The 27,790-nt window shown below is 37.1% G+C and overlaps 1 protein-coding gene and 1 non-coding gene across 2 annotated transcripts; one reads left to right on the top strand and one right to left on the bottom strand.

The window, feature by feature from the left end:
• The first annotated feature begins 531 nt into the window (after nucleotides 1–531).
• Nucleotides 532–3,150, top strand: LOC141631476 (protein FAR1-RELATED SEQUENCE 11-like). Its single transcript, XM_074444141.1, has 4 exons — nucleotides 532–1,479; nucleotides 1,829–2,269; nucleotides 2,389–2,818; nucleotides 2,891–3,150. The coding sequence occupies exons 1-4, from the start codon at nucleotides 532–534 to the stop codon at nucleotides 3,148–3,150; spliced, it is 2,079 nt and encodes a 692-aa protein (XP_074300242.1).
• A 7,686-nt stretch (nucleotides 3,151–10,836) lies between these two features.
• LOC141635207 (small nucleolar RNA R71) lies at nucleotides 10,837–10,943 on the bottom strand. The gene has a single exon (XR_012539909.1). It is a non-coding gene; the product is annotated as a small nucleolar RNA R71 (small nucleolar RNA).
• Between the last annotated feature and the right edge of the window lie 16,847 nt (nucleotides 10,944–27,790).

Genomic DNA, 27,790 nt, shown 5'->3' with positions numbered 1-27,790 from the left:
CTACTCCTACACTTCACCCCTCTCAACCGTTTTTCCCCACCATATAGACCAAAAATTTTGTTCATTTTGTTACACACTACTCACTTGTACACTTATGCATGTGAATAAAGTTGTTGGTATTTCTCTCTAAAATTAATATAAACATTTTACTAAGATTTGTTAGTAAAATAAATATTTACTAAGATTGTTAGTAATATTATAAATACGACAATGATAACGAATGCCCCCGGGGCATTTGATAATGAGGATAAATGACATTATTAATAATTATTATTCCCTGCAAACATGGAAGTTAAAACATTTGTGTACCTACAAAGTAGGAATAGCTATAATAAACAGATAAATCCTTAGAGTTGGAAAATTGCTTAACTACTTCTTCTCCTGTAAACTAGGAAACGTATCTAATTTTTTATTTGATAATCAACATGATTAAGATACGGCTGGTACTGCTATTCTAATTCTAAAGCTTTGTTGACAAATGACAACGAAAACCAAAACCCCAAATATAGAATCACAAAAATAATTTCAAAGATGATGATTGATTTGAATCAACTACCTATTGATGAACATGAAGCTATTTTTATGACGGAAACAAGTATTTATAACCGTTCCCAAAGTCAGCCCATAGAAGTCGACAAATTAGAGCCATTTGTGGGTCAGACATTTTTAAGTGAAGAAGAAGCATTTGTTTATTATCAGAATTACGCACGTCTTCACGGTTTCAGTATTCGTAAAGATCGCACACAAAATAAAGATGGGAAAGTTGTTAGGCGTGACTTTTATTGTCATCGTGGTGGGAGTCAACCATTAAAGGAGATTAATTCGAACAAAGAGCAAAGGAATCGATTGTCCTCGAAATGTAAGTGCAATGCTCATATGCGTATTAAATGGCGACGTTCGAATGAAATTTTTCCGGAAGAATGGCATGTTACAACTTTTGTAGCAAATCATAACCATAGCCTTTTATTAGCATCACAGACACGTTTCCTTCCCGCTAATCGAGTTATAAGTACTGAAGATGAGAAACGTATTCTTCTTTTAAAAGATGCTGGCCTCGTAGTTCGACAAATTATCCGTGTACTTGAACTTGAGAAAAATGTAAAACATGGGGATCTTCTTTTTCTTGAAAGAGACGTTCGTAATTTGTTTAGCCGAATTAAGAAAAGTGTTTGCGGAAATGATGTTATGAACCTGTTGGATTTTTTCAAGTGTTGCAAGAAACAAGATCCAAAGTTTCGGTATGTTTATACTGTTGATCAAGAAAAGAAATTTGAACATTTATTTTGGTCTCCAGCTCAGTGTTTTGATTGGTATGACAAATTCGGAGACGTCGTTGTTTTTGATACGACTTACAAGGTTAATATATATGGCATGCCTTGTGCAATATTTGTTGGCGTTAATAGCCATGGAAAGACGGTATTGTTTGGGTTTGCTCTTCTTCGAAATGAGACTACAGACACCTTTAAATGGTTAATGAAGGTATGATAACTATCGCACCTTCATACTTTCTATTGATTACAACTCTACTAATAACTTGGTATCTTTTGCATTTAACGGATTCAAGTACATAATTTTTCTTTTATACATACTAGGAACTACTCAAAAACACAAAATCTGCAATTCTTGGTGTCTAACAAGTCTAAAATCAGTACAAGTCTATTGTTTTTCTTTAGTATATAAATAAATGAGATTTATTGTAAGCATATATGTCAACTTGCTGTATGAGCAATTTTCTTAAGTTGTTAGCTCCATGCCTACATGCTTCTAACATACGGAGTACTATGGTAGACAAAGTACGTTAAAAAGTTTCAATTATTTTTTTTCCCAGACATTTAAGACCGTAATGAAAAAGTCGCCCAAGACAATAATAACAGATCAAGATTCATGTATGACGGAAGCAATTGCTACAGAGTTGCCATTTACTAAACATTCTTTTTGCATATGGCATATCACTTATAAGTTTAGTGGATGGTTTGCACCCGTTCTCCGCACCGAGTACCAAAAATGGTGTAAGGATTTTTACGCCCTCTATAAATTAGAGGCGGTTGAGGACTTTGAAAGTCAATGGGCTCTTATAACTGCCAAATACAATTTGCAAGACAACAAGCACATTAAAGGGTTGTATGAGATCAAGCACTCTTGGGCTCCTGCTTATCTTCGAGGTTACTATTTTGGAGGAATGACAACAACGGGTAGATCTGAATATATCAACGGTTTTATCAAGAGATTTATTTCATCTAATTACACATTGTGTGATTTAGCGAAGCAGGTCAGTATCTAAAACTCTTTTAGTTATTTTAGACCGTCTTTTTTTATTTTTATTCTCTGAATTCAATTTCTTGTGTTATATAGTGGATCATATTATTTCTTATGCTTAATATGTAAAAGATTGAAGTTGTTGTTCAAGAAATTATGCAAAAGCAGTCTCACGACAACATGTTAGCTGTTAGTAAGATGGAAGTTTTCAGCACTAAATCGCCACTAGAACAACAAGTTTCTCAAATTCTGACGCCATTTGCTTTTCAAAAGTTCAAAGAAGAATATCAAAGAGCTAGTCAATATGTGATAGCTAATAAAGATGGCTATGATTTTATTTTGAAATATTATGAACCCGGAAATAGTCGAAGCCGAAGAGTTTTTTGGGATGGAAAGATTGCGATGTGTAGCTGTAAACAATTCGAGTTCCTTGGGATACTCTGTCGTCACATCTTACGGGTTTTTATTCAAACTGATTGCAATAATATTCCATCTTCGTACTTGCCTATTCGATGGCAACTTCAAGGCCAAAGCATCAACCACATGGTTGATGTATCAGAAAGTCAAATTTTGGATAATGACTTCGTGAATGAAAATGAAGGACTGAACACTTATGTCGAAATGTCTGAACAAGTTCTAAGGGATGATGATACTATTTTATGTCCTCCACAATCAATAACCAAAGGACGTCCCCGAAACAAGAGGCTGAAAGGCGGAAAAGAGTTAGCGAAGCAAGTAAGGCGTTGTTCTGTTTGTCGCAATTCTGGTCATTATGTAAATAATTGCCCTGCAAATAAAGAGAACGAGATCGTTTTTAATGGCACAGGGAGAAAGAAGAAGAAAGTTGCATCAAATGACACAAATGTGAACCCCGTATTTTCTATAAAGAATTAATTAGCTTGTTGTTCTTAGTTTTTGTGATGATTGTTCATTTGAGAACATTATTATTTATGTGTTTTTACTTTTTAACTTCATCTTATTTTAATTTACATGTTGATGCAAAAAAAAAAAAGTATGAATTACAGTAACATGGCAATAATATACTGCATATAGGTGTTTAAGCTTGCAATCAAAAAATATTTATTGTATAACGGCAAGGAAGGTATGAGATGTTAATTAGTGAGTTTTCCTTTTTTATAGGAAATGTTCAAGTAAAAAAAAACTAACTAGCTGGCTTTGCTAATTTGTAGGAATAATAATTGTTAATGATGTCAATTATCCTCATTATCAAATGCCCCGGGGGCATTCGTTATCATTTACCTTATAAATATTATCAAGGGTTAAATTTAACAAGTATCTAATTAATACTTGTTAGATTCTTGGGTGTTGTTCTTGGGTGCAATTTGAGAGGAGGCTTTCTCTTTGGAAGCTTGGGTTTATGGAGGATCTTGTCATTGATAAATAGCTCAAAAACAACCAAGATGGTGATCTTGGTTGTGCCCAAATACTACAATTTTCAATGTAAGGAAAATTATTTTCCTCATCTTTTATATTAATATGCATTTATATTGCATGCATGTTACATAGATCAACTAAAACAAATTATTAGATAATTAGAATTTTAATTAGAGAGTCTAATTAGGATCTATGATCTTTCATATACTCCAATGGAAAAACTTTTTTCCTTGTTTTTAATTAGGATTTATAATTAATTTTATTGTTCTCATTAATTGAATTTACCTTTAATATATATATATATATCAAGAAATTGGTTCTTAAATAAGAATCAAGTTCGTATTTTAACAAACCCAATGACCCTTGCAATGGGAAGAACTTTATTCTAAAAGTTCTTGTTGACAAACCCAAGACAAAAATTTCCCATTGCACTTGCTCTTAAGGCAAAGATAAAAGTTGCTGGGTCCCTATTGTCAGCCTACCTGCAGAAATTCGCTTTGATAAATTATAGGGGTACGATAGTCCTAATAACAACAAATCCCGTTGCTTAGGCTATTTCTCCCGCGGAAAAATCACCACCCTAAATTAAGGATCAATTGCCAAACGTGCCTTTATAAATAAAAATTATGGAAAAATTTACGTACTTTTTAGTCGATCTTACGGATAAAATATATATTAAATATTAATTTTATAATGACGTGAAAATAAGTGACCCTTAGCAAACCTGATCAATACAATCGGATAATCTTACACCCAAAACAAATGGAAATCCCAAGGTTTTATCTATAAGATTGACTAAAAAAAGAATGTTTTCTATAATTACTTGTTTATAGATCTGTCTGATAATGATCCTATTTATTGCCTCTCATTTTTTGAGGATATGTCAAAAACGACTCAAATAAGTCTTTTTTAAAGCCGCAAATAGATGTTTCGCTACTAGTGGAGTGATAGTTTGACAAAAAAATATATTTATGTCATAACTCCGACATAATTGACTCATCTACCTCCCCTCTTTTCCTATACATTAAAATTTCACTCACACTATTTATTTATTTATTATTATAATTTATAATAAGGGTCAACAAAATTGAGTAGACCTAATAGAATTCATGACTTGTTCCTTAAAATGTGTGCTATGGGTTTGGTTAACATAATATATTTTTTTTTTTAACAAAGGTGTACTAACTTTTCATAAATAAACAAGAAGACTTACAAGAAACTGCTAACAAATCAGGTTTGATTACAATTTAGGAAAAGCTTAACATGACTAAAACTACTAGAAACAGCTATCGGGACTATAGGCATGTCACTTTTGTAAAGCAACTGTTGAAGTTTGTCGTTGTTGATTTTGAACAGCACCGTTTGAAGTCTACAAGAGGAGGCATAAGTCATAGCCTCCAGTAGAGCTATGATGGTAGCTTGAAGATGAGAGTTTAGAAACGGTCAGTACAATCGTGAAGAACAAGATCGTTGTAGCGAATTTGAAAGGAACAAGTTGACATATATTTGTTGAAAGCAACAGCAATATCGAAGCAGTGATAAGAGTGTTGTAAAACAGAGAAAGAGGGGCAGGAAGCCGGCTGTTTGGAAGGTATAAGTACATTCTCCGGGAGCCTGGAACTGAAAGCATGCTGCTGCGCGCGAAGCTGATAGCATCATGTATAATGGCAACGGGGTTGACAGGGGAAGCTTTAAAAATTACATTATTCCTGTGAATCCAAATAGCAAAAAGTAGAAGGGTAAAGTGCATTTTTGCACAATTAACATCCGCATAAGTATGATATAAATACCTCAAGAAATTTTGGAACCACGAATGAAAAGGTACATTAGAGGTAGAATCCGTTCGAACTCCAAGGTGACTAGCAAACCAAACTCGTTTGATGACTTCACAATCTCGGAAAAGATGGCTCATAGATTCAGAATTCATTTGGCAGAAACAACAAACATGGTTAATTACCAAACCCCTTCTAATTAGCACATCCGAAGTAGATATAATTTGATGGGCCATTTTCCAAAGGAAAATCATAATGTGAGGTTGACATGGCAGATTCCAAATTAAATCCCATTGGAAGTCGGAACAATGACTTGAAGCAAAGGAAGAAGACATGGAACCTTTTTTCAGAAGGAATGAGTAACCAGAACGAGCTGAGTATCTTCCATCTTCTGTGAACTTCCAATATATATTATCATCCATAGGCTGGTGAGGGAGTTCCAAGGTACATATACTTTTTGCAGAAATTTTATTAAAGAGCTGAAAAATAACTTTCTTGTTCCAGTGAGTCGAGTCTAGCAGAAGATCATCAAAAGTAACCGATTAAGGTCGCATCAGAGATTTAAAAATAGGCTTATTACCAAGAATCCAAGCGTCATATTTAAGATCAATCAATTTTCCATTTCCAAATTTCCATGCAATTCCATCGCAAAGTAAAAGAGTGGTCTTGACAACGACTTTCCAGGCAAAAGACGCTGAAGAATATTTTGATTTGCTAGAGGGTAAAGGAAAGTCGTTCTTGTATTTGGAGCGAATACTTTGGAAAAAAGCAAAGCCGGCTGATGGTGAGGACACTAGAAATTTTTTGCCAGCAATGCTTGAGTAGCAATCGTTGCATTCTTCAGGCCAAGACCACCATTCGTCTTTGGTTGTTGTAATTGTTCAAAAGGTAACCAGTGATGAGAAATTGTATTATGCGGTTTTTTCCACCAGAAGATATCAATTAGGTAATTTATTGAAGTGATTTGCTGAGGTAACGGAATAATGGAGGCAACATGAGCAACGGATGCCATAAGAATTGAGTTAATAAGTATCAACTTAGCTGCTTGTGAAAAATTTGTTGGCCCCCATGAAAGGATCTTATTTGAGATCTTGTCCTATAGAAACTGAAAAGACGACAATTTTCTTCTCCCCAGATCAATCGGGATGCCCAGATAAAGGCCGAAATTAGATTTTGATTGCACATGTAAAATGTCAAGAATATGCTCCTTAAAATCCATCGGAGTATTGGGGCTGAATTTGATATATGATTTCTAATGATTAATCATTTGACTCGAGATAGAGCTGAAATCATTTAGGATTCTTCACAAGGACTCACAAGCAGAAGTTTTAAGACTAAGTCACAATAGCGAATCATCTGCATATAATAAGTGAGAAATAGCAGGGCTCTGCCTAGAGAGTTTAATGCCTTCAATTTCACCATTTGATTCAGCTTTTAAAATCAGAAGCGATAAGATCTCCATGCATAAAATAAAGAGGTAAGGCAAAATAGGATCACCTTGACGCAACCCATATTGAGGAGAGATACGGCTGGAAGGAGTACCATTAATAAGAATTTGTAAAGAAATAGTTCTCACATAAGTTTTGATTAGCTTTCTAAAAACCTTTGGAAAACCAAAAAGTTTGAGAACTTTGAATAAGGGCCAGGAAACTCTGTCAAAAGCTTTATTCATATCCAGCTTAATAGCCCCATAATAGCGGGTACCCCTTTTCTGTTGATTAATATAAGTCAAAATCTCGTGTCCAAGAAAACCCCAATCATTGATTAAGCGTCCGGGAACAAAAGCATTTTGATTTTGTCCAATGATGCCACAAATTACCTTCTTGATCCTAAAAGAAATACATTTAGAAGTAGCTCTGTAGATGACATTACAGAGGCTGATAGGTCGGAACTAAGAAGTCATCTCAGGTAGGTCAACCTCCGGAATGAGAACAACATGAGTGTTGTTCCAAGCAGGAGGAAGTATACCTGAGTTTAGGAAAGATAGTACAGCTGAGGTGATCTCCTCCTTGATTAGTCCCTAAAAAAGATGATAAAAGCGGGGTGGGAAACCGTCAGGTCCAGGAGATTTATTAGGTTTCATCGAAAAAAACGCATTTTCTACATCATGGCCGTAAAAGGTTGAGACAAATAATTCTGCTGAAATCCATCAAGCTGAGGAATAGATAAATCTTCAAGCGCTAAGGAGGGCGTAGATTGACTACTGGAAGTAAACAGGCTAGAAAAGTGAGAAACAATAAGACGTGAGAGATCCATATCAGAAGAAATCCAATTGTCCACATAATTTTTCAAAGCAAGAATCCTAAGATGTTTCTCACGAGCTTTTGATCGGCTAAAAAAATATGAAGTTGGCAGCCCATCATTAAAACGGAATTCGGATTTAGCACGTTGTTTCCAAAAGGAGTGCTGGATGTAAACATCATGTTCAATTGATCTAATATTGGTAATATGATTAAAAGCAGATGAGCTATCCTGAGCATAAGCAGCAGAAACTGATAAGTCCTTGGAAATTAAGCTCCAGTCTAACATAAAGTGATGACGATTCGGAAGAACCCATTTTAAAATTGTAGAACGTATATTAGCGAGTTTTATAGAGACAGACGTAGCAGCATGGCATACAGAAGTAGAATTCCAGATGGATAAATAAGAGCTTGAATAGCCGGATGGTCCAAATACCTATTATCTCCTCGATAGGGTCGCTTTGGTTTCTTGACTTTGGCAGAAGTAGATAACACAATTGGGGCATGGTCGGAAAGGAAAAGGTTGAGATTTTGAAGATATGCATCTGGAAACAAAATAATCCAATCATAAGATGTGTAACAACGATCAAGACGTTCCAAAATAAAACTAGAGGAATCTCTTGTTAGCCCAAGTAAGATGAACAGAGAGCTTTCATATCTTGCCAGAAACTAGCTCTAGACGCAGTACAAGACTCGCCATACAGAAAAAGAGCATAACAAACACTATTAGAAACGTGATTTACAACTTTACAAAGGATGAAATGCAGATCCGTTACAAGAGGTAAAATGTCGGATTTGTCATCCCATAACAAAAGCAACCCACCACTCGTACCAACAGAGTCAGTACCACACAAAAAAGGTAGGTTGAGAGGACTAATTTTACAAACACCATCCGCTACAGAACATTTTGTTTCTTGAAGGAAAAATATAGAAATATCGTAGTTGATGTGACCATAATTAGAGCACATTTAGCCCCCGAATTAGCCTTGTTCCCATGCTTTTTAGTGTATATTTGGGTCATTTATTGTCTTTAGTTCTTTTGGTTTGCATATTCTTTGAGGTTTTGATCCCTTGGTAGGAAAGGAGTGCAAACCTTGCATTTTCATGGGAAAATGAGGCTAAATTGATTGAATTCAATGACCAAGCATCAAGGAGAGACAAGATTAGAAGGCCTTTGTACATACTATAGTAGATGGGCAATGATGAGAAAAGATCCTTGCATCCCCGAGGAAATCCCTAAGGATTCTATGAAGAAAAAGGAAGAAAAGAAGAAGAAACGAGACTGCACAGCAATCCGTGCGTCTTCCCCAGAAGACGCCTGTCTCCACCACCACAATCCGTGCGTCTTCTCCCCAAGACGCCCGGGCAAAAGACCTAGAAGACGCCCGTCTTCACTCCAAGACGCCCGGGCAGAGACCACCAAATCCGCCCGTCCCGTGCTAAAGACGCCCGGATTCTCAGGCATACCCATTTCGTCTTCTTCAAGCTTCAAGGAAGGATGCACATCTTTTTCTAGAGACCGGAGTCTCTCTAGAGACCGGAGTCTTTCCAAAAAGACCGGCGTTTCCATAATTAGGGACTTAATCGTCATTTAAGCCCTTAGTTAACTCTAATTCATCCACCTAATCCCCACTATAAATACCCCATTAGTCTAATTAGAAGAGGATGTTCTTCTTAGCAATCTTTAGTGTAGTTAATATCAATCAAATCTCTCTTTAATCTTGTAATCAACAATTAATCAAGTTTTAATACAAGTTTTATTTCCTTAATCTCTCTCTTGTTCATCCTTTATTTTGGGTAATTGAAGATTATTTGGGTTATTATTGGGAGATTGATAACCTTTCAATCAAGCATCAAGTACTTCTTTTATTCTTTGCTTTATTATTGGAATCATTAGTAGGTATAATTCTCTTAATCCCTCTTTAATTATTGTTAATCACTTTCATTTATTCATCATGTTTCACTTTGTTGGTATGATTGACAACCTTGCTAGCATGTTCAACATGATAATGAGTGAGTAGTTCCTTAGCTAGGGTTAATGGGTAATTAGGGGAAACCAACATGGGGAATGATTCATGCTTAAATCAATATGCTTTTATAGTTTATTTGCTTGCTTGTTGTGATCTCAACTCATGCACATGTTATGTTTGATGAAATGTGAGCCTATGAATCCTTGCATTTTTTTTACCCATCACCTATCTTTTCAATGAGATTTGTAAGACATAAACCAACTCGAGTCTCATTAGACCATGCATGTTGTTGAGTAGGGAAGACTAATTCGACTTGTAGGTGTTGTACAATCTAATCGATTCGGCTCCGGGACCCAAACTTTCCTAGGATTGTAAGATATAAACCAACTCGATCCATCACAACAATAATTTCTTTCTTATAATTTGAGAACATGTTCGTATGATCAATTCCCATGAATCCCCTATGACCCCATGACACCCTAGTTCTTTTTATCAATTGTTTACATCCCTTTTAATTCATCTTGCTTGTTTACTTTCATTGCTATTTGGTTTAGTGATCTTCTACATCAAACCTCAATTGTGACACCCCTAAGACACCACTAGTTGCAATAGAAATCTCATCTCAATTCTCGTCCCTTGGGATCCGACCTTTACTTGCCTCTTTACTAATTGTAGAGTTGTTTGTGAAGTTATAAATTGTGTTTTGGTCTAGGTGCTCTTAACGACAAGTAACCGAAGGATTTAGTTAAAATATCCCGACCAAAAATGGCGCCGTTGCCGGGGACGATGTTAACTTGATTTAGATTTTCTTATATTGTTATTAGTTGTATCTTTCTTTGCCTTGGGGAAGTAAACTCCTCAAGGTTTGTTCTAATTGTTTTCGAGTTGTTTGATATTTTGCATGTCTAGAAGGTCACAAGGTGACTTGTTACCCTTTGATCGTGAAATTGAAAGAACTTTGACAACCAATAGAAGACTTGTTACCCTCATTCTCATATGGTGACTTTTTGTGACTATTGTGATGCGATTTCTCAAACCGGTGTAACTCAAGACCAAATACGATGGGTCTTATTTCCTTTTTCTCTAATTGGCACCGCGAAACAATGGTTGAAAGGCCTTGATAAGGCTACTCTCGGAATTGATTCTTGGAAGAAGTTGGCTCTAGCTTTCTACAAAAAGTTCTATCCACCGGAAAAGACTAACATGCTAAGAGCTCAAATCACGGGCTTTAAGAAAAGGGATGAAGAATCTTTGTATGAAGCTTGGGAGCGGTTTAAGGAGATTTGTCGCTCATGTCCTCACCACGGACTTAGCGAGTGGTTCTTGGTACAACAATTTTGGAACGGTCTTTATGAAGATTCAAGGAACATTCTCAACATGGGATCAAATGGAATGTTCACCGAAGTTGATGACAATCAAACTTGGAACAAAATTGAGGAAATGGCGGTCCATAACTCACAATATATTAGACCTCGCAAGGCTACTAGAGGAGGAAAACATGAAGTGGACTCCATTACTCAATTGGGTGCTCAACTTAGTGCTCACATTGATACCATCAATTTGAAGTTTGAAAAAGCTATGGCTAGACTTAAAGAAGCCTCAAAATCACCAAAGCATCATGTTAATGCCATGACGGCATCTTCATCAATCCCAAGTGGGATATGTGAGAATTGTGGAACTTTGGGACATGACCAAAGTGAATGTAGGGGAACAAATGAACAAGTGAATGCTTTCCAAGCATACAAGAGTGGTACTCCTTATTCAACTATTTTAATGAAAACACTAAATTCCATCCAAATCTCTCATACAAAAGCCAAAATGTTCAAAACCCTCAAACAACGTACACCCCACCTCCCATGAGAAACCAAAATCAAAGACCCTTTTACAACCAAAACCAAGGTTACCAAAATAAATCTCCATACAATAAACAAAATGACCAAGGTTTTTATGTTCAAAAAGCGGTCCTTCAAATGCAAAAGAATCAACAAGAGTTTTTCACTCAAATGCAAAAGGATAGTCAAGCAAAGGAAACCACCATCAACAACATCCTAGCTCACACCAAAATGTTGGAAACCCAATTGACTCAACTAGCATCTTCAAGCTCACAAAGACAAAAGGGGCAATTACCACCTCAAAGTAATCCCCCAAGACATGAAACGGTTAGTGCCATTCACTTGAGGAGTGGTACAAGATATGAAGCATCGAAGAAGCAAGTTGAGGATGAAGTTGTGGAAGCTAGTGATAAAGAAGAAATTGTGCAAAACTCCAAAGATGGAGAACCATCAAAAGAAGAAATTTCAAAGAAAAATGAAGTAAAGGTCAAGGAGAAGGAGCCCATTGTGATTAGACTTCCTATTCCAAGTCAATCCAAGCCCAAATTTGATGACCAACTTGGAAAATTTATGGAAATTGTGAAGAATTTGGAAGTCTCAATTCCTTTCACGGAATTAATCAATCTCGTGCCGGCCTATGCAAAATAAATGAAAGACATCCTCACAAAGAAGAAGTCGATCCGGAAGCTTGAGACTATCGCCTTCACTAAGGTGAGTAGTGCAATACTTCAAGGGAGTTCACCTCCAAAACTCAAAGATCCGGGAAGCTTCTCAATACTGTGTACCATTGGCGATACCACGATCAACAAAGCCTTATGTGATCTAGGGGCTAGTGTGAGTGTTATGCCGTACTCGGTGAGTAAAAGGTTGGGGATGGGAGAGCTTAAATGCACCAATATCACACTCCAAATGGCCGATAGATCGACGAAGACACCATTAGGGATATGGGAAGATGTTCCCGTAAGAATTGGGAAATTTTTCATCCCGGTGGACTTTGTCATTGTTGACATGGAAGAAGACTCAAACATTCCAATCATTCTAGGATGACCTTTCTTACACACCGCGGGTGCGGTGATTGATGTGAAGCATGTAGAGCTCACTCTAGAAGTAGGAGATGAGAGCATAACTTTCAATCTTGACAAGACCATGAGAGCTCCCCGTTTGCATGAACCATGTTTTATGGTTGATCATTATAGCCGGAAGGATGATAGGAAGAAGTCGGAATTCCAATGGAAGAATAAAATTGAAGATAATCCATTCAAAGAGCAAGTGAATTGTAACAAAGAGAGTTTGAAAAGCTCACCAAAGTCGAGCAATGAAGAGGATGGCCTCATTGGCCAAGACAAGAAAATGAGAGAGTTGTCTCCATCAACTCAAGAGATCTTTAGTGATCAAGTGGATGAAGTTTGTGGTCTTTGGAACGATGAGTTTGAAGGGATTTTCAATCCCTATATTGGTAATACTATCGATCAAGACCGACAACAAGGGCAAAGGTCTATTGAAGATCTTTATCATGATAATGAACAAGCTTTTGATTACTTCTTCAAGGTGTTGAGTAACATCAACAACACCTTGGACATGCCCCCATGACATCTCACTAAGGATGAGAGTTTGGTGGAGTCCTCCCTAAACCACCATTTGTAAATATTTCTAACTCCCTAACTCGCATTTTAATTCTTACATTGCATTTTTGTCATTCTTGGATTCTTATGCTTTGATCAAGATAATTATCATTTTTGAGAGAAGTGAGGGAGGGACTAATGATTCAATTGATGTGTAGTGCTTTAGCTTAGTGTGGGGATAGCAATTGCCTAGGCTATTCATGCCTTAGTAGTGCCCCCACAATGAAGAACACGGGATTTTGAAGAATGAAAAATGACAAGGGATATGCATGTACACGGATGGAACTGAATCCGGGTAAAACAGGGAGAATTCGAGCGTTTTCAAGGGAATCCGCCCGTCTTCAGGCAATCCGGGCATCTTTGTAAGAATCCGCCTGTCCATCTGAACTGAAATTTTGAAATTTTGGGACTGTTGATAAATCCGAGCGTCCTGCAAGAGAAGACGCCCATCCTTAGAAAGACGCCCGTCCTGAAAGGAAAGACGCCCGTCTTTTTGGCTGGAAAAAACAAGAAATCTCACTGGAAGAGAATCCGCCCGTCTTCAGCAGAAGGCGCCCGTCCCGCAACTGAACAATCCGAGCGTCTTTACTGAAAGACGCCCGTCTTTAGGCGAGAACTCTGAAGCCAAAACAAGCAGAATCCGAGCGTCCCGAAGGAAAGACGCCCGTCTTCCCCTGCAATTCAAAATTTTTCGGGTCTTTTATAAACCCCATCCCCCATTCATTTCTTCATTTATTCATTCAAAACACTACCCATAAACCCCAAAACTCAAAACCCTCATCCTCTCCATCACAAAAACAAGATTTCCTCAACCACATTCATCAAAATCAAATCAAATCATCCTTCTAACAAAAATTAATCACTCCTCTTTCAACAAAAATCAAACCAAGCACCAAAATCTTCAACCTTTGAGTCAATTTTTGAAATTATAAAGGCAAAGCCTTTCACCTTAAAATCGATTTGGGTATACTTGGAAATTGAAGATTTTCACTCTTTTCTTGGTTAAATCATCAATGGCAAGGACAAAAGGAGCAACAAAGGCACCTAAGGCCAAGGCACTATCAACAAGACAAAAGAGTCTTCAAGCAAAGAAAGCCTCATTGGCTATGGTGGTAGCTAGCTCAAACTTGGAAGTGCAACAACAACAACCTCCCTTGGAAGCAACAACATCAACAACTCCGGAAATTGCTCAACTTTTGAACTATCCGGAGGTAATTTTCATCTCTAACTCCCATAAGGAAACATTTACCAAGTATGTTAGAAAATCCTTTCTATCCACCAAGTTTATTTGTGAAGATGCCTTAGATAAGTTGGGTGTCCTTGAGCAAACTAAAGCCTTCTTTGAAGCCATGGGGTTAGGAAAATTGTTTGCAACAAAAGAATTGACATACCCCTCCCTTACCTTAGAATTCTTGAGTTCTTTGAAAGTTACTAAGGTAGAGATAGTGGAAAACATCGAGTTCCACCTAGCTAATGTGAGTAGGCGCATCACCTTTGAATAATTGGGTAAAGCATTGGGTCTTAGCGATTCACATAGTTATTTCAAGAATCCCGGAAAGTATGACCCCGCTCCTCTTTGGGAGGCAATTTCCGGAAGGAAATTTGAGAACTATCATGCTAGTCGAGCTCTATTAGTCCACCATCCGGCCATTAGAGTGTGGCATAAGGTCATAGGGAATACCATCATTGCAAGAAAAGACACCAACCACTTTACCAAACTCGATTGTGTTCTTCTTAAGTCCGCCTTAAATATTGGAAGGGAATTCACCAAGCCTTTCAATTCTCTAAGGCTTTTGGTGGATAGATGGCTAAATGTTGATTGTGGGAAGCAAGGCACCACCGTTATTGTAAATGGAGGTCTAATCACTCTTTTGGCTAAGTACTTTGATCCGAATTTCAACAAGGATAGAAAGTATGTGGCGAAAAAGAGGGGTCATCTCATTTTTATGGATGCTATGATTAACAAGTATAAGTGGGTGACCCATAACCCTCTTGACACCAAGTATGGGTGGCTCACCAATGAGGCTAGATCTTTTACTTTGCCTTCTAAGATTTGTCGTTTGAGTGTCCATCGGACCAACTACCTCCTTTCCCTCTCAAAAGAAGCCGAATACATTATCCGACAACAAAGGGATGAAGTTGAAATGCCCTCCTCTTCCATTTTCACACCACCCTATCCTTTCAAGTACCAAGAGTTCAAACCCAAAGGTGTTGAAGCAAGAAAAGATTATATTACTCTACTTATGCAAGAGATGCACAAGCAAGCTTTTAAGGATCGGGAAGATGCTTACTTAGCCCAATATCCACCCCTCCTTCATTTAGCTAGGCAAGGACTACTTGATCCTTCATGTCCTTTGCCTAGTTGGGCGGATAGGGAAGTCTTCTTTCCGAGTGCCTCTAGGGGTGAGATTCTGGGTGAAGATGAGGTTGTCGGTGATGAGGTTGTTGATAGCATTGATGAAGAGGATAGTGAAGAAGAAGAAGAGGATGATGAACAAAGTGAACAAGAAAGTGAAGAGGGAAGTGGTGATGAGTCCACTTCTATTGAGGAAGATGATGATATTGATGATATGGTGGCAGACTAGCAAGCTTTGAAGGCTCCTACCCTCTTGAGGTTTGCTTACTTCTTTCTTTGTTTTATTTACTTTATCTTGATCATGGTTGGTTGAGTCCTAGCAACATAGAGGACTAACACCTCGGCCCCATTGAGGTGTTCTTATTTCATTGTTCCCACCTTTTGAAAATCCAAAATGACAAATTTAGTTTCATGCATTGCATCATGTGTGCATGAACTACCCCAACTTTAGGACATTAGAAATAATTTCTAACTCGGTTTGGGGAAGTACATATATACGCAACGGGAGGTAATCTAAATTACGCTCTCCGTCATAAACAAAAAAACCATGCATCATGTAGTGTAGCTTGCATTTAGAGTAGAATTCATGCATCATGCTTGCATGATTTCCCATCATTTTGGCCATTGAGGACAATGTCCATATTAGTGTGGGGATGGGGAATTCTAACTTAACTTTTATTCAAAAATCCATAAAATTTGAAAAAATTGAAAAACCATAAAAATTGAAAAATTGAAAAACCAAAAACAAGTTCATTTCCTTTGTAGCGCAGTCATGTATATATTTTTGTATATATTGTGTTTGTTTTATCCTTGTTCACATTAATCGACTACGCCACATCCGAGACATGAGGATATTGAAGACCGCATGGTATGATCTTTCCAATCTCATTTTTCCTCTTTATGTTAATGACTATGTGGCTTTATTTTGATTGATGCGGTATAACAATGTGAACTTAGGACTTGCATTTAGTTTATATGTCATATTAGTTGGTAGAATCATTTGCATTAGGATGTTTATATGATAGTTGCATCATGGCATGTAGTTTGCATGTTAGAAAAATTTTGCGAAACCGTCTACTTGGGAAGCTTGACAAGTGTATATAGGCCCTAGTAGATGTTTTTTCTTCTTAAGACTTTGCTTATTAGAATACTTGTAAAATACCCTAGGATGTGTCATGCTAATATCCTTTGACCCATGGATTAAGGCCTAGTCAAGAGTACCTTGTGGTGTGATAACTTCTTGGCTACCGTTTATTCCAAGGTGAACCTTGAAACCATGCATCCCTCCATCATCCATGTTCTACCACATTTTTGTCATCAAAGAGAATGGGCACAAAAAGAAATCAATTTGATTTCAATGAAATGAAAAGTGAAAGAAAGTTTGCAAAAATGCATCAAATGAAAAGAGGAGCAAAAATAGAACTCCTAAAGCTTCAAATATAAGCCACCCTCACTACATATGGGGTGACTTTGAAAATGTTCAAAGAGAAATGCAAAGAAAAATTGAAAGTTGTCAAGTGTTGAAATGCCAAAAATAAAAAAGAAATGGCAAAGAAAGTGTTCTCAAATGTCAAATGCCACAAGAAATTGGGGGGGGGGGAACAAAAGCAAACTCCCAAAGTGAAACTCAAATATCTATTGATCCCTTTATCCATCGTATCCATTTTTGTGCATGGTAGAGAGGGAATGACACTTCTTCTTGTCTAGGCAAGAGGGGGAATTCCGCGATCCTCCAGTGTTTTTAACACCATAGGGAGTCTATTCTTGACAAAAGCATTTAACGATTGAGGACAAAGGTACCCTAGCTTGACACAATTTGGAGGTGATTTATTGGTATCCTTCTAGGCTTAGTAGTTTGAAGAAATTGCATCTATGAAGGAGTGTGTACCCTTGAATTGCTTCCCTTGTAGATAATTTCCGCCACTTAGATGAGGAAAGTGGCTATTCTTTTGTAGATGCATCCATTACTTGATCTTGTCTGCTTAATGTTTGGATGTGTCGCCATTTTGGCAAGACCCACCTTGCCTTGCAAGAAGGCATCCTACCTCATGGTTATCTTGTTCTGAGTTGAAGGGCGGAGTGAGACCCGCTAATTGTCTCATATCGGCTATGTTATTAGGTTAGTTTAAATAATGGTCCTAGTCTTTGTCACCTCTTTACTCGGGACGAGCAAAGGTTCGGTTTGGGGATATTTGATGTGACCATAATTAGAGCATATTTAGTCCCTGAATTAGCCTTGTTCCCATGCTTTTTAGTTCATATTTGGGTCATTTATTGTCTTTAGTTCTTTGTTTTGCATATTCTTTGAGGTTTTGATCCTTGGTAGGAAAGGAGTGCAAACCTTGCATTTTCATGGCAAAATGAGGCTAAATTGATTGAATTCAATGACCAAGCATCAAGGAGAGACAAGATTAGAAGGCCTTTGTACATACTATAGTAGATGGGCAATGATGAGAAAAGATCATTGCATCCCCGAGGAAATCCCCAAGGATTCTATGAAGAAAAAGGAAGAAAAGAAGAAGAAACGAGACTGCACAGCAATCCGTGCGTCTTCCCCAGAAGACGCCCGTCTCCACCACCACAATCCGTGCGTCTTCTCCCCAAGACGCGCGGGCAAAAGACCCAGAAGACGCCCGTCTTCACTCCAAGACGCTCGGGCAGAGACCACCAAATCCGCCCGTCCCGTGCTAAACACGCCCGGATTCTCAGGCAGACCCATTTCGTCTTCTTCAAGCTTCAAGGAAGGATGCACATCTTTTTCTAGAGACCGGAGTCTCCCTAGAGACCAGAGTCTTTCTAAAAAGACCGGCGTTTCCTTAAGTAGGGACTTAATCGTCATTTAAGCCCTTAGTTAACCCTAATTCATCCACCTAATCCCCACTATAAATACCCCATTAGTCTAATTAGAAGTGGATGTTCTTATTAGCAATCTTTAGTGTAGTTAATATCAATCAAATCTCTCTTTAATCTTGTAATCAACAATTAATCAATTTTTAATACAAGTTTTATTTCCGTAATCTCTCTCTTGTTCATCCTTTATTTTGGGTAATTGAAGATTATTTGGGTTATTATTGGGAGATTGACAACCTCTCAATCAAGCATCAAGTACTTCTTTTATTCTTTGCTTTATTATTGGAATCATTAGTAGGTATAATTCTCTTAATCCCTCTTTAATTATTTTTAATCACTTTCATTTATTCATCATGTTTCACTTTGTTGGTATGATTGACAACCTTGCTAGCATGTTCAACATGATAATGAGTGAGTAGTTCCTTAGCTAGGGTTAATGGGTAATTAGGGGAAACCAACATGGGGAATGATTCATGCTTAAATTAATATGCTTTCATAGTTTATTTGCTTGCTTGTTGTGATCTCAACTCATGCACATGTTATGTTTGATGAAATGTGAGCCTATAAATCCTTGCATTTTTTTTACCCATCACCTATCTTTTCAATGAGACTTGTAAGACATAAACCAACTCGAGTCTCATTAGACCATGCATGTTGTTGAGTAGGGAAGACTAAGTCGACTTGTAGGTATTGTACAATCTAATCGATTCGGCTCCGGGACCCAAACTTTCCTAGGATTGTAAGATATAAACCAACTCGATCCATCACAACAATAATTGCTTGCTTATAATTTAAGAACATGTTCGTATGATCAATTCCCATGAATCCCCTATGACCCCATGACACCCTAGTGCTTTTTGTCAATTGTTTACATCCCTTTTAATTCATCTTGCTTGTTTACTTTCATTGCTATTTAGTTTAGTGATCTTCTACATCAAACCTCAATTGTGACACCCCTAAGACACCACTAGTTGCAATAGAAATCTCGTCTCAATTCCCGTCCCTTGGGATCCGACCTTTACTTTCCTCTTTACTAATTGTAGAGTTGTTTGTGAAATTATAAATTGTGTTTTGGTCTAGCTGCTCCTAACGACAAGTAACCGAAAGATTTAGTAAAAATATCCCGACCAGTAGTAGCGTATGGACCAACATAAATACAAAATTTTAGGGGCTTTTGTACCTCTCAATCCCCTATAATTCCAAGAGAACATATTCATTGCCCTAATGGTGGCAGAAACGGGCCTGCCACAACCCATGTTTTTGGAGAATCAACCGGGATATCCGGAGAAAAGGAACTCGAAAACCCCCTAGAATCTGCAAAGTTAGAGGAAATCTTTAGACGTTTATTGGGGAAAGATGAAATAAAGCCACAAGATGCTTCATCCTCAGAAAACAAAGAGAAATCTCTTTTACGGGAGCCATTAAAAGGAACAAAGCGTAACATAGAGTTTTCAGAAGTGGATGAGGAATGAGAGACTTTCCTGCGAGAATTGATGCTAGAATTATCATTAAGAAAATCTGGAAAGGCAGCAGTTGACATCGGAGAGACAGATGATGGCAAGGAGCTGAACGCATTAGACAGAGAACCAGCAGCTGACATAGTATCTCCCGGAGATACGACATTTGTAAGAGCTTGGCTATCGATATTTTGTCTAGAGTGAAATGCCCGTTGTTGGTACAGCATGTCAAAATTGCTGGGCAGAATAACATCAGGAACCAAAAAGTCCGCTAAAGAGGACTGAATTCCTTCCGAAAACGGAGAGGTATAACCTGAGTAATTAAAATTTTGCAAATGTAGAGGGCGATGAGAGATCACCTGACGAGGTTGAGTGAAAGAAGCAACCGGCTGAACCATGGGAGGTGAGTCCGAGAAACGTAAAAACCCGGGGGTGGGATCCTCAGTTGGATCAGGAGCTTGCATACGAAAAACTGATCGTGGGACATCTATATTTGGAATATTTGCAGGGGTAGGATTAGGGGCAAATTGAACAGGTCCCATAACCAGATTAGGGTCATGTGTATCATGAACATCATGACGAGGGTCAGCGTGAGCAGTGTGACCTTGGTGTCCCACTAAATTAGCTCCAAAATTTGGAGGTGACGGGTGTTGTCCAGAGTCAGAACCAGACGAAGAAGTAGAATAAAACCCAAAAAGTCAAGATGACGAAGAGGAAGAGTTACCGTGAGCATCAGGCTGTTCTGGTACAGAATTTCAAACCGTGTTGATATTTGAAAAAGTAGAAGGAAGACCCCTGATAAGCTTAGTATAAAGTGGCGATGTACTTGGTCCATAGACTACACGGAAAGCAGAAAGATGCAAACAAAAAAGGCGACGGTCTATCTTGGCTGATGTACGAGCAATATCAAGCTTGCAAAAGGAGTTCTTATGACCCACTGTATCACACCTGCGACAAAAACGAAAAACTTCTTCATAACCAAATGAAACCTAGTGAACTCTATCATCAGAGAGCGGTATATAACAACCAGGAATAAGGGGTTGTAAGAGATCAACCCAGACTCGAGCTCTAACATATGGCCGAGGAGGAAGCCCAGGACCAATATCCTCTTCTTCAATCACCACTCCCACATGTTGAAGAAGGTGAGCAGCCACAGAGGGATGAAGATACTGGACTGGAAGACCATGAACGCTAACCCACAAAGGAACAGTTGTAAAGTTCATGTCTTCAAGCACAGGATCCCAAGACATCGTGCGGAGAACCAAAAGACTACCTTCAATATTTAATATATGGAGCTGACTAAAATGCGCAAAGTCAGCAGGGTGAGTAAATTCGAAGACAAAGTACAGCTTCATAAAGTGGAGCTTAACGACATCTCGAGTGGTCCATGAAATATTAATATACTGCTGGACCCTCACCATATCAAAGTGTCTTTGATCTATAAAAAGGCCAGCTAAGGTTTGATTGAAATTAATATATGTGAGATTGACACGAAGGTTTGTGGGTAAATTAATTAAAGGACAGGTCTGATATGGTAAAGCCATGGTAAATGACAAGGATTAGGGATGAAGGAAGCTAAGGAGGGGATAATGGAAGGATTATTTTATCTTAATTTGTGAGGAGGAGATTAAGCGGTAGGTGAAAGATGAAAAATAGCAGAAAAAGTAGTGAGGAAGCGGTGGAGGAGATGAAGTGGCAAGGCAATTAGTGGAGGAGATTGACGGTTAGGCAAAAACTTTGGTTGATATTATCTATAAAGATAATAAAGAGGTTAAAACTTTGTTTGGTTTGGTTTATTTTTTCATTCGGTTTTTGTAAAGGGACTCTCCTAGGAGAGAAAACTCTCAATTTTTAGAGAGAAAACGGAATCCCTATGACCCTCCCTACAATGGCCACACATAATATATATGGACATAAGAGCATCCGCAAAGGTGTATTTTAACCTCCCCATATCCTTTCTCTTTCATCAAATGAGGAGCCTCATTGTTGCGGGTGGTTTCCCATAATTTGGGGTGCCTCTAGTTTTAGAGAAGGTTCCCAACTAAAAGCACACACAAACTCTTGGAGGATATGGGGAGGTTTCCAAATTATTTATGTGTATATTAGTATTGTTGGGGAACCCCATTGTTGCAGAGATATAATTATAAAAAGGAGAGGGTAAATTATAAACTTAGTGAAAAATGACGTGGACGAATGAGAAAAAAAAAAGATAAAATATGAGAAACCCCATTGTTTCGGATGCTCTAAAGACTATAATTATCAAAATCATACTCCATAATAATTTTCTAGGAGAACAATGAATTGAAAGACCTTTCCATTACACAAAGCAAACCTGGCTTCCACTTTGAACTACTTAATAGCAAACCTAATTAAAGCAAGCAAAAGATGAAGTATTATGATTTAAATAAAGAAAAATGACAAATTACTATCTATTCTAGTTGGGAATTTTCAAAACATTACATAATATACTCAATTATTCATAATACTACCTATTTAGTTACAAGTTTTCTCAAATTGTTACCTAATAAGCTACATGAGGTCATAGTTAAGGTTAAATCATCAAAAAAATAGGAAATTAATGTGGTATAGCCATTTTGCCCATCTTTACCCACTTAAACTCACCAGCATCTTCTACCCCTCTACTACCACCACAAAAAATCAGCCACCACCACAACATGTCAACACCACCTTAGCCCCACAATTTTTGAAGTTCACCACCAACACCTCCACGACCTAACCATGCCTTCATTATCACCCCTAATCTACCCTAATCCAATCACACCCTACACCGTATCCACCACCTTAGAGACACCAAAATCCCACTTTTAATTTATCCCAAAACCACCCTGTTAAAACCACCACCACTGCGGCATCGCACCCAAGTCCCTCACAAAAGAAAATTCGAAATATGAGGTGATTGGTTATGGCAGCAATGGCAGGAGGCAGATGGGAATGGTGGTATGTGATGTGAGGATGGTGACATGGAGTGGGATGGTGTTGGGTGTTAGAGGAGGTGGATGTTGGCGGTGGATGTTGGGTGGATGTTGATAGTGGTGGTGGGTAGGTGAACATGATGAAAAAGAAAAGATAGAAAGAGGGGGTAGGACTATTAATAAGGGTATAATGGGGGTGGATTATTTAGAATAGAATTAATTAAGGAGAAATTAATGAAAAATATCTTATAATGGTTAATTAAAACCTAATTTAGGTAATTAGGTATCAATTTGGGAAGAGATGTAACTATGTAGGTAGTACTTTGAAAAAAACAGTATAATATGTAGTATTTTGAAAAATCTTAACTATAATGGGTAGTAATATGCCAAATAATATCAACAACAAATAAACAATAATCCTTATTATTTGAATCATAACACAATTGATTAATGTCAAAGACAAACTAATCTATTCTCATTAGTGGGCTAAGTAGATGTTCCTTTCATAAACACAACCAAGCATTACTAATAATTTAGTAGTTATTGGGTACGACCGTGTCTTATGGTGCGACCAATATCACTATATTATAAACATTGACTATTTTATGTTAAAAAGTAATCAATTTAAAAAGTATTCATCTTATAATACTATGAGGTGGTAACTTTTTAATATAATGTGATTGTTTTTTAAGCAGGCGTATCATATAATAGTTTTATAATGTAATTTGAGTTACTAATTTAATTTAGTGTGACACGTCACAATAATGTTTAATAACATCTTATCTAAATTAATCTTATCTAAATTAATACAAGAAAATTTCAAGTATTTTTGTGCGTCCACGTTATCATATACAGGTTAATTTTTATTTATTTTTTCCAAAATAAATCAGCAATTATGGGCCCATTTAAGTGTACAACTAAATTAATTTCATGCTAAACGCGTAGAAACTCAAGATTCATGAAAGATATAACTACACCTGCAGGCTGCATCTAGACTTTTCCTACTTTTCAATTTATTTCATTTAGTTTTTTTTTTTTACTTATGGACTCAATTTTTAAGGTATTTGATTTTATTATAGAAATTCATTTTTATTTCATTTTGTTTCTATTTTTATGATAAATTCTACTTTTATAATTAGGTGAGTATAACAACTCCGAACTACATTTTGGTTATTATCATGTTGTTAGCTCAAACCTAATTGTTTTTTGTTAGCTGAAATCTGCTTGGAAATTGATTCCAATAAAAATTGGAAGAGTTAATTACGAAGCTAAGCCTCGCTGTTGCCATCCTTCTCATTTACCTTGAATTCAAAGGCTTAACGGATTGTTTCAGTTGTTCAAAATTAGTTTGTATGCTTGACGAACTTTATCCCATTTTCGTAATAGATTTTTATAATTTCATTTCAGGGTTGTCGCCTTTAAAGACATTGATGATCCACCCCTTGGAATGTTGAGCAACATTGAAATGTTCTTGCTATTACAATGCTGACATTATCACGTAGATGTGGCTGATATGATTCACCAAAATAATGAGATACTCCCTCCGTCTCGGTCATTTGTTGTCTTTTGATTTTGGCACATAGATCAAGGAAATAGGAGATGGACAATTACTAAATGACATGTGAATGAAATTGAGTGTGAATGACCAAATTGTTCATCAAACACAATTCTAAAATAGAAAGGACAATAATTGACCGAGACACCCAAAATGGAAAAGGACAACAAATGACCGGAATAGGGGGAGTAATTATTAGCGTGGAGGTAATGATGGGTAGAAATGTAGTCTGGATTGACAGCAAGATAAAGGTGGTAGCAATTTAGTGGAAAAATCAATTTTTTTTTTTTTTAATTTTTTTTAGGAAAAGAAAAATCAAAGTTTAGTTATGTTTGTAGACACATAAATTAAAATTTATTAAAGCCTCAGTGTTAGATTTTGAATTTAATGTCTGTAATAATTTAAACTCTTCACCACTTTTCATAAAACTACGGAGTATATGGTAAGTGTGTTTATCACGTATAAAATAACATTTAACATTTTTGGAGATTGGTAAGTGTTTTTTAGGGTAATGGTAGACTCCCGAGGATTTTCTTACGCGTTACTACATATGACTTGCGTTCTATTACAATACTCCTCATATAGAATTGAAGCGTACTTACATACACAACTTAGAATCAAATAGAGTATTAAGCGACAGAGTCACATATGAGCTCTCAGCAAATCCTATAGCATTAGCCATGCCCAAATCAATTCAAAACAAATACCTTGATCAGAATATTGATTTGAATTATAAAATACTACGAGTGTTCATTTGAACTATTCATGAAGGAGTGCTCATTTGAACTATTCATGAAGTCGCTACTAATTCTGTGATAGGTTTTATCATATCTTATATTTATAGTAACATAAGACTATTTTCCTACACCCGTGTCCAATCCAGGACAACTTTATTAGGAAATTATCTCTATAAGTTTGATGTTAGGTGCAATTTGGCTCCAAATGTGTAAGTGCAAGTTACCACCAAATGTTTGAAATTATGTGCAAATCAATCAAATTTTAAAATTCCGAAAATTTTACCTCATCCACACCATCAAACTCTATCCTCCGTCCAAGTAGGATAATATATAATATTTATTAACTGTGTCCAATACGACTTATACGAGGGAGCATTCACTCAAGTTTTTGAACTGCATCATCCAGTTCAAACCAAGGAACAAAAATGCATCTCACTCTATTCCTTTGACTTAGTAAATAATTAATCTAAATATAATATTGTAACAGCAAATTTTGTATTGCGATAACTGAAATACAAAACAGGAAACAAATAAATTTTATTAATAAATATCAAAAAGTAACGTGTAGAATTTCTAATATATCCTCTGAATCTAATATGCCATAAGGGGTATGTGTATGGGGTACACATGAGGGGTGCGCTGTAGTCAACTTTAATTACTCTACGAGCGATGTTAATTTGATTTCTTGAGAGGGTCGTGATGACTTGAATCTCTCTTTAAGGTTTGAATTTGTGATTAAATCTTCAACGCAGGTGGCACGATTTGATGTGCTTGTTGACTGCTTACAATGATTTTGACAAATAAGATTTGTAGGAATTTGTACCTTGCTCTCCCTAGCTCCTTTGCAATTATGAATTTTCAACCCTTTGAATGAATGAGGAGAGCTCTATTTATAGAGTTTCAAATCTCCTTGTTGGACTTTGGTGGTCACAGGCCCATTTGTGGGTTTATTAGCAACCTTGGCCCAAATTTGATTCTTTATGGGTTTAGTGATCCGAATAACTCCTTTGTAATCCGAATCGACCAATATTTCATTTAATCGGGACAAAATAATTAAATTAAGTTAAAATTTGGTATTAACTGAAAATAATTAATTTACTTTATTTATTTGGCACATTAATAAATTTTTCGTGCCTACAAATTGCCCCCTCGGGACTTTGTCACGTGCGCCTTTTTTGGTGTCTTGACGTGGCGAGGTCTCGATACATTTTGCTCTGACTTCGAAGTCGATATTAAGCACCCTAACTTGTCGTAAGGATAACCCATTCTTTTTGTCACCATATCATTATCTAACTTGGCGGGTGAATTTGTATTTGACTTGGAAGTTGAATGACGTACCCGAACTTGACATAAGGATGATCCATCTCTCTTATATTGTCACCCTGTCATTATCTAACTTGGCGGGTGAATTTGTGTTCAACTTGGAAGTCAAGTCATACCCAAACTTGTCGTAAAGGTAACATTTTTTTTTACATGACCCTGTCATTATCTGACTTGACGGATGACCAGTCGCGATAGAGCTCTTTTGAATTTTTTCTTGACTTGGGAGTCACTGGCACCTTAACTTGTAGTCGATGTAGTCCATTTTTATAATAGTATCAACCTATCATTATCTGACTTTACGGTTAGCAGGTTGATCCATTATTTTATACTTGTCATCTAAACCTTGAAATTTCAAAATATGCTTGGTTAAAACTTGAATTGGGTACACCATATAATAAAGACTTGAGCTAAACAAATAGGAAAATACAAGTTTCGTTATTTTTTTGGTTTAAGGCTAGTATCCTCAAGAATCCCGATGCCGCTTGGTTTCCTTATTTTTGTCCTATCAACAAACTTCCATATCCTTGTAATATAGTTTTAAGCTTAAAACACGATCCCCAAAGCCATATAAGGAAGGTAAACCCATCTTAATTTTTCTGTCCAAAGACCTTATCAAACAACCCTACTTCAGCTTAAGAAGAGCCACTACCACTTCATGTTTTTCGATTTGAGATTAATCATTGTAACAGAAGACATGTATCCTTCGTGGTACTGCCTTAAATGATGAAATTTTTTTGGCAGAGTGGAACTCGAATCGGGGCTGTCGAGACTTGTGACAATCTGGACAGGAAGAACACGGGTATGCATATTCATCTCCTTCTTCTCGTTAACTTGACTCTGTTTTTGTCGTCCCAAACTCTTGCGTCGCTTTCTTTTGTTTGTCAGCTTCCTTTATATTTTTACAGAACGTAACATCGTATGCTTGATTTTTTTTTTTTTTTTTTTGTATGCAGTTTAACCTCTTGCTTAGGAGCTTTGACTTGCAGTTTACGCTCTTGCCAAACATTTTTTTTTTGCGCATTCCACGATTTTGTAAGCACCATTTGTATAGACCTCCTGTACCACGTATGGACCATCCCACTTAGAGGTGAATTTGCCATCTGGCTTGTGAGAGGTGATGATTGGCCTTCGTACCGCAAGTACGAGGTCTCCTACTTGGAAAGAACATATACGCACCTTTTTGTTGAATGCGCGTGACAACCTTGCTTGATAGCACTGGAGTTTTTGTTGAGCTTCTAGTTTTTTTTTTATCGAGAGCCTTTAACTCTGCTAAACGCAATTTGTCATTTTCATCTTCCGTGAGCCCTTCCTGAATAGCTATGCGCAAGGAAGGGATTTGTAGCTCTAATGGCAAAATTGCCTCTACTCCATACACCAACGCATACGGGGTTGCCTGAGTAGGTGTTTTATATGTGGTACGATATGCCCACAATGCTTCACCGATTCTTTCATGCCAGTCTCACTTTGACTTTGCTACTACCTTTTTTAGCAA

The sequence above is a fragment of the Silene latifolia genome, chromosome Y (genome assembly GCF_048544455.1).
Source record: "Silene latifolia isolate original U9 population chromosome Y, ASM4854445v1, whole genome shotgun sequence".
Lineage (NCBI taxonomy): Eukaryota > Viridiplantae > Streptophyta > Magnoliopsida > Caryophyllales > Caryophyllaceae > Silene > Silene latifolia.
The sequence above is the reverse complement of the archived record's forward strand: the minus strand, read 5'-3'. Positions and strand labels throughout refer to the sequence as shown.

What these genes read in the sequence shown, in the direction of transcription:
- LOC141631476 (XM_074444141.1), top strand. Translation starts at nt 532, where the DNA reads ATGATGATTGATTTGAATCAACTACCTATTGATGAACATGAAGCTATT. An exon ending in TGTGTGATTTAGCGAAGCAG is followed by an intron (nt 2,270 to 2,388) that starts GTCAGTATCTAA and finishes AATATGTAAAAG; the next exon opens with ATTGAAGTTGTTGTTCAAGA. An exon ending in CATGGTTGATGTATCAGAAA is followed by an intron (nt 2,819 to 2,890) that starts GTCAAATTTTGG and finishes TGTCTGAACAAG; the next exon opens with TTCTAAGGGATGATGATACT.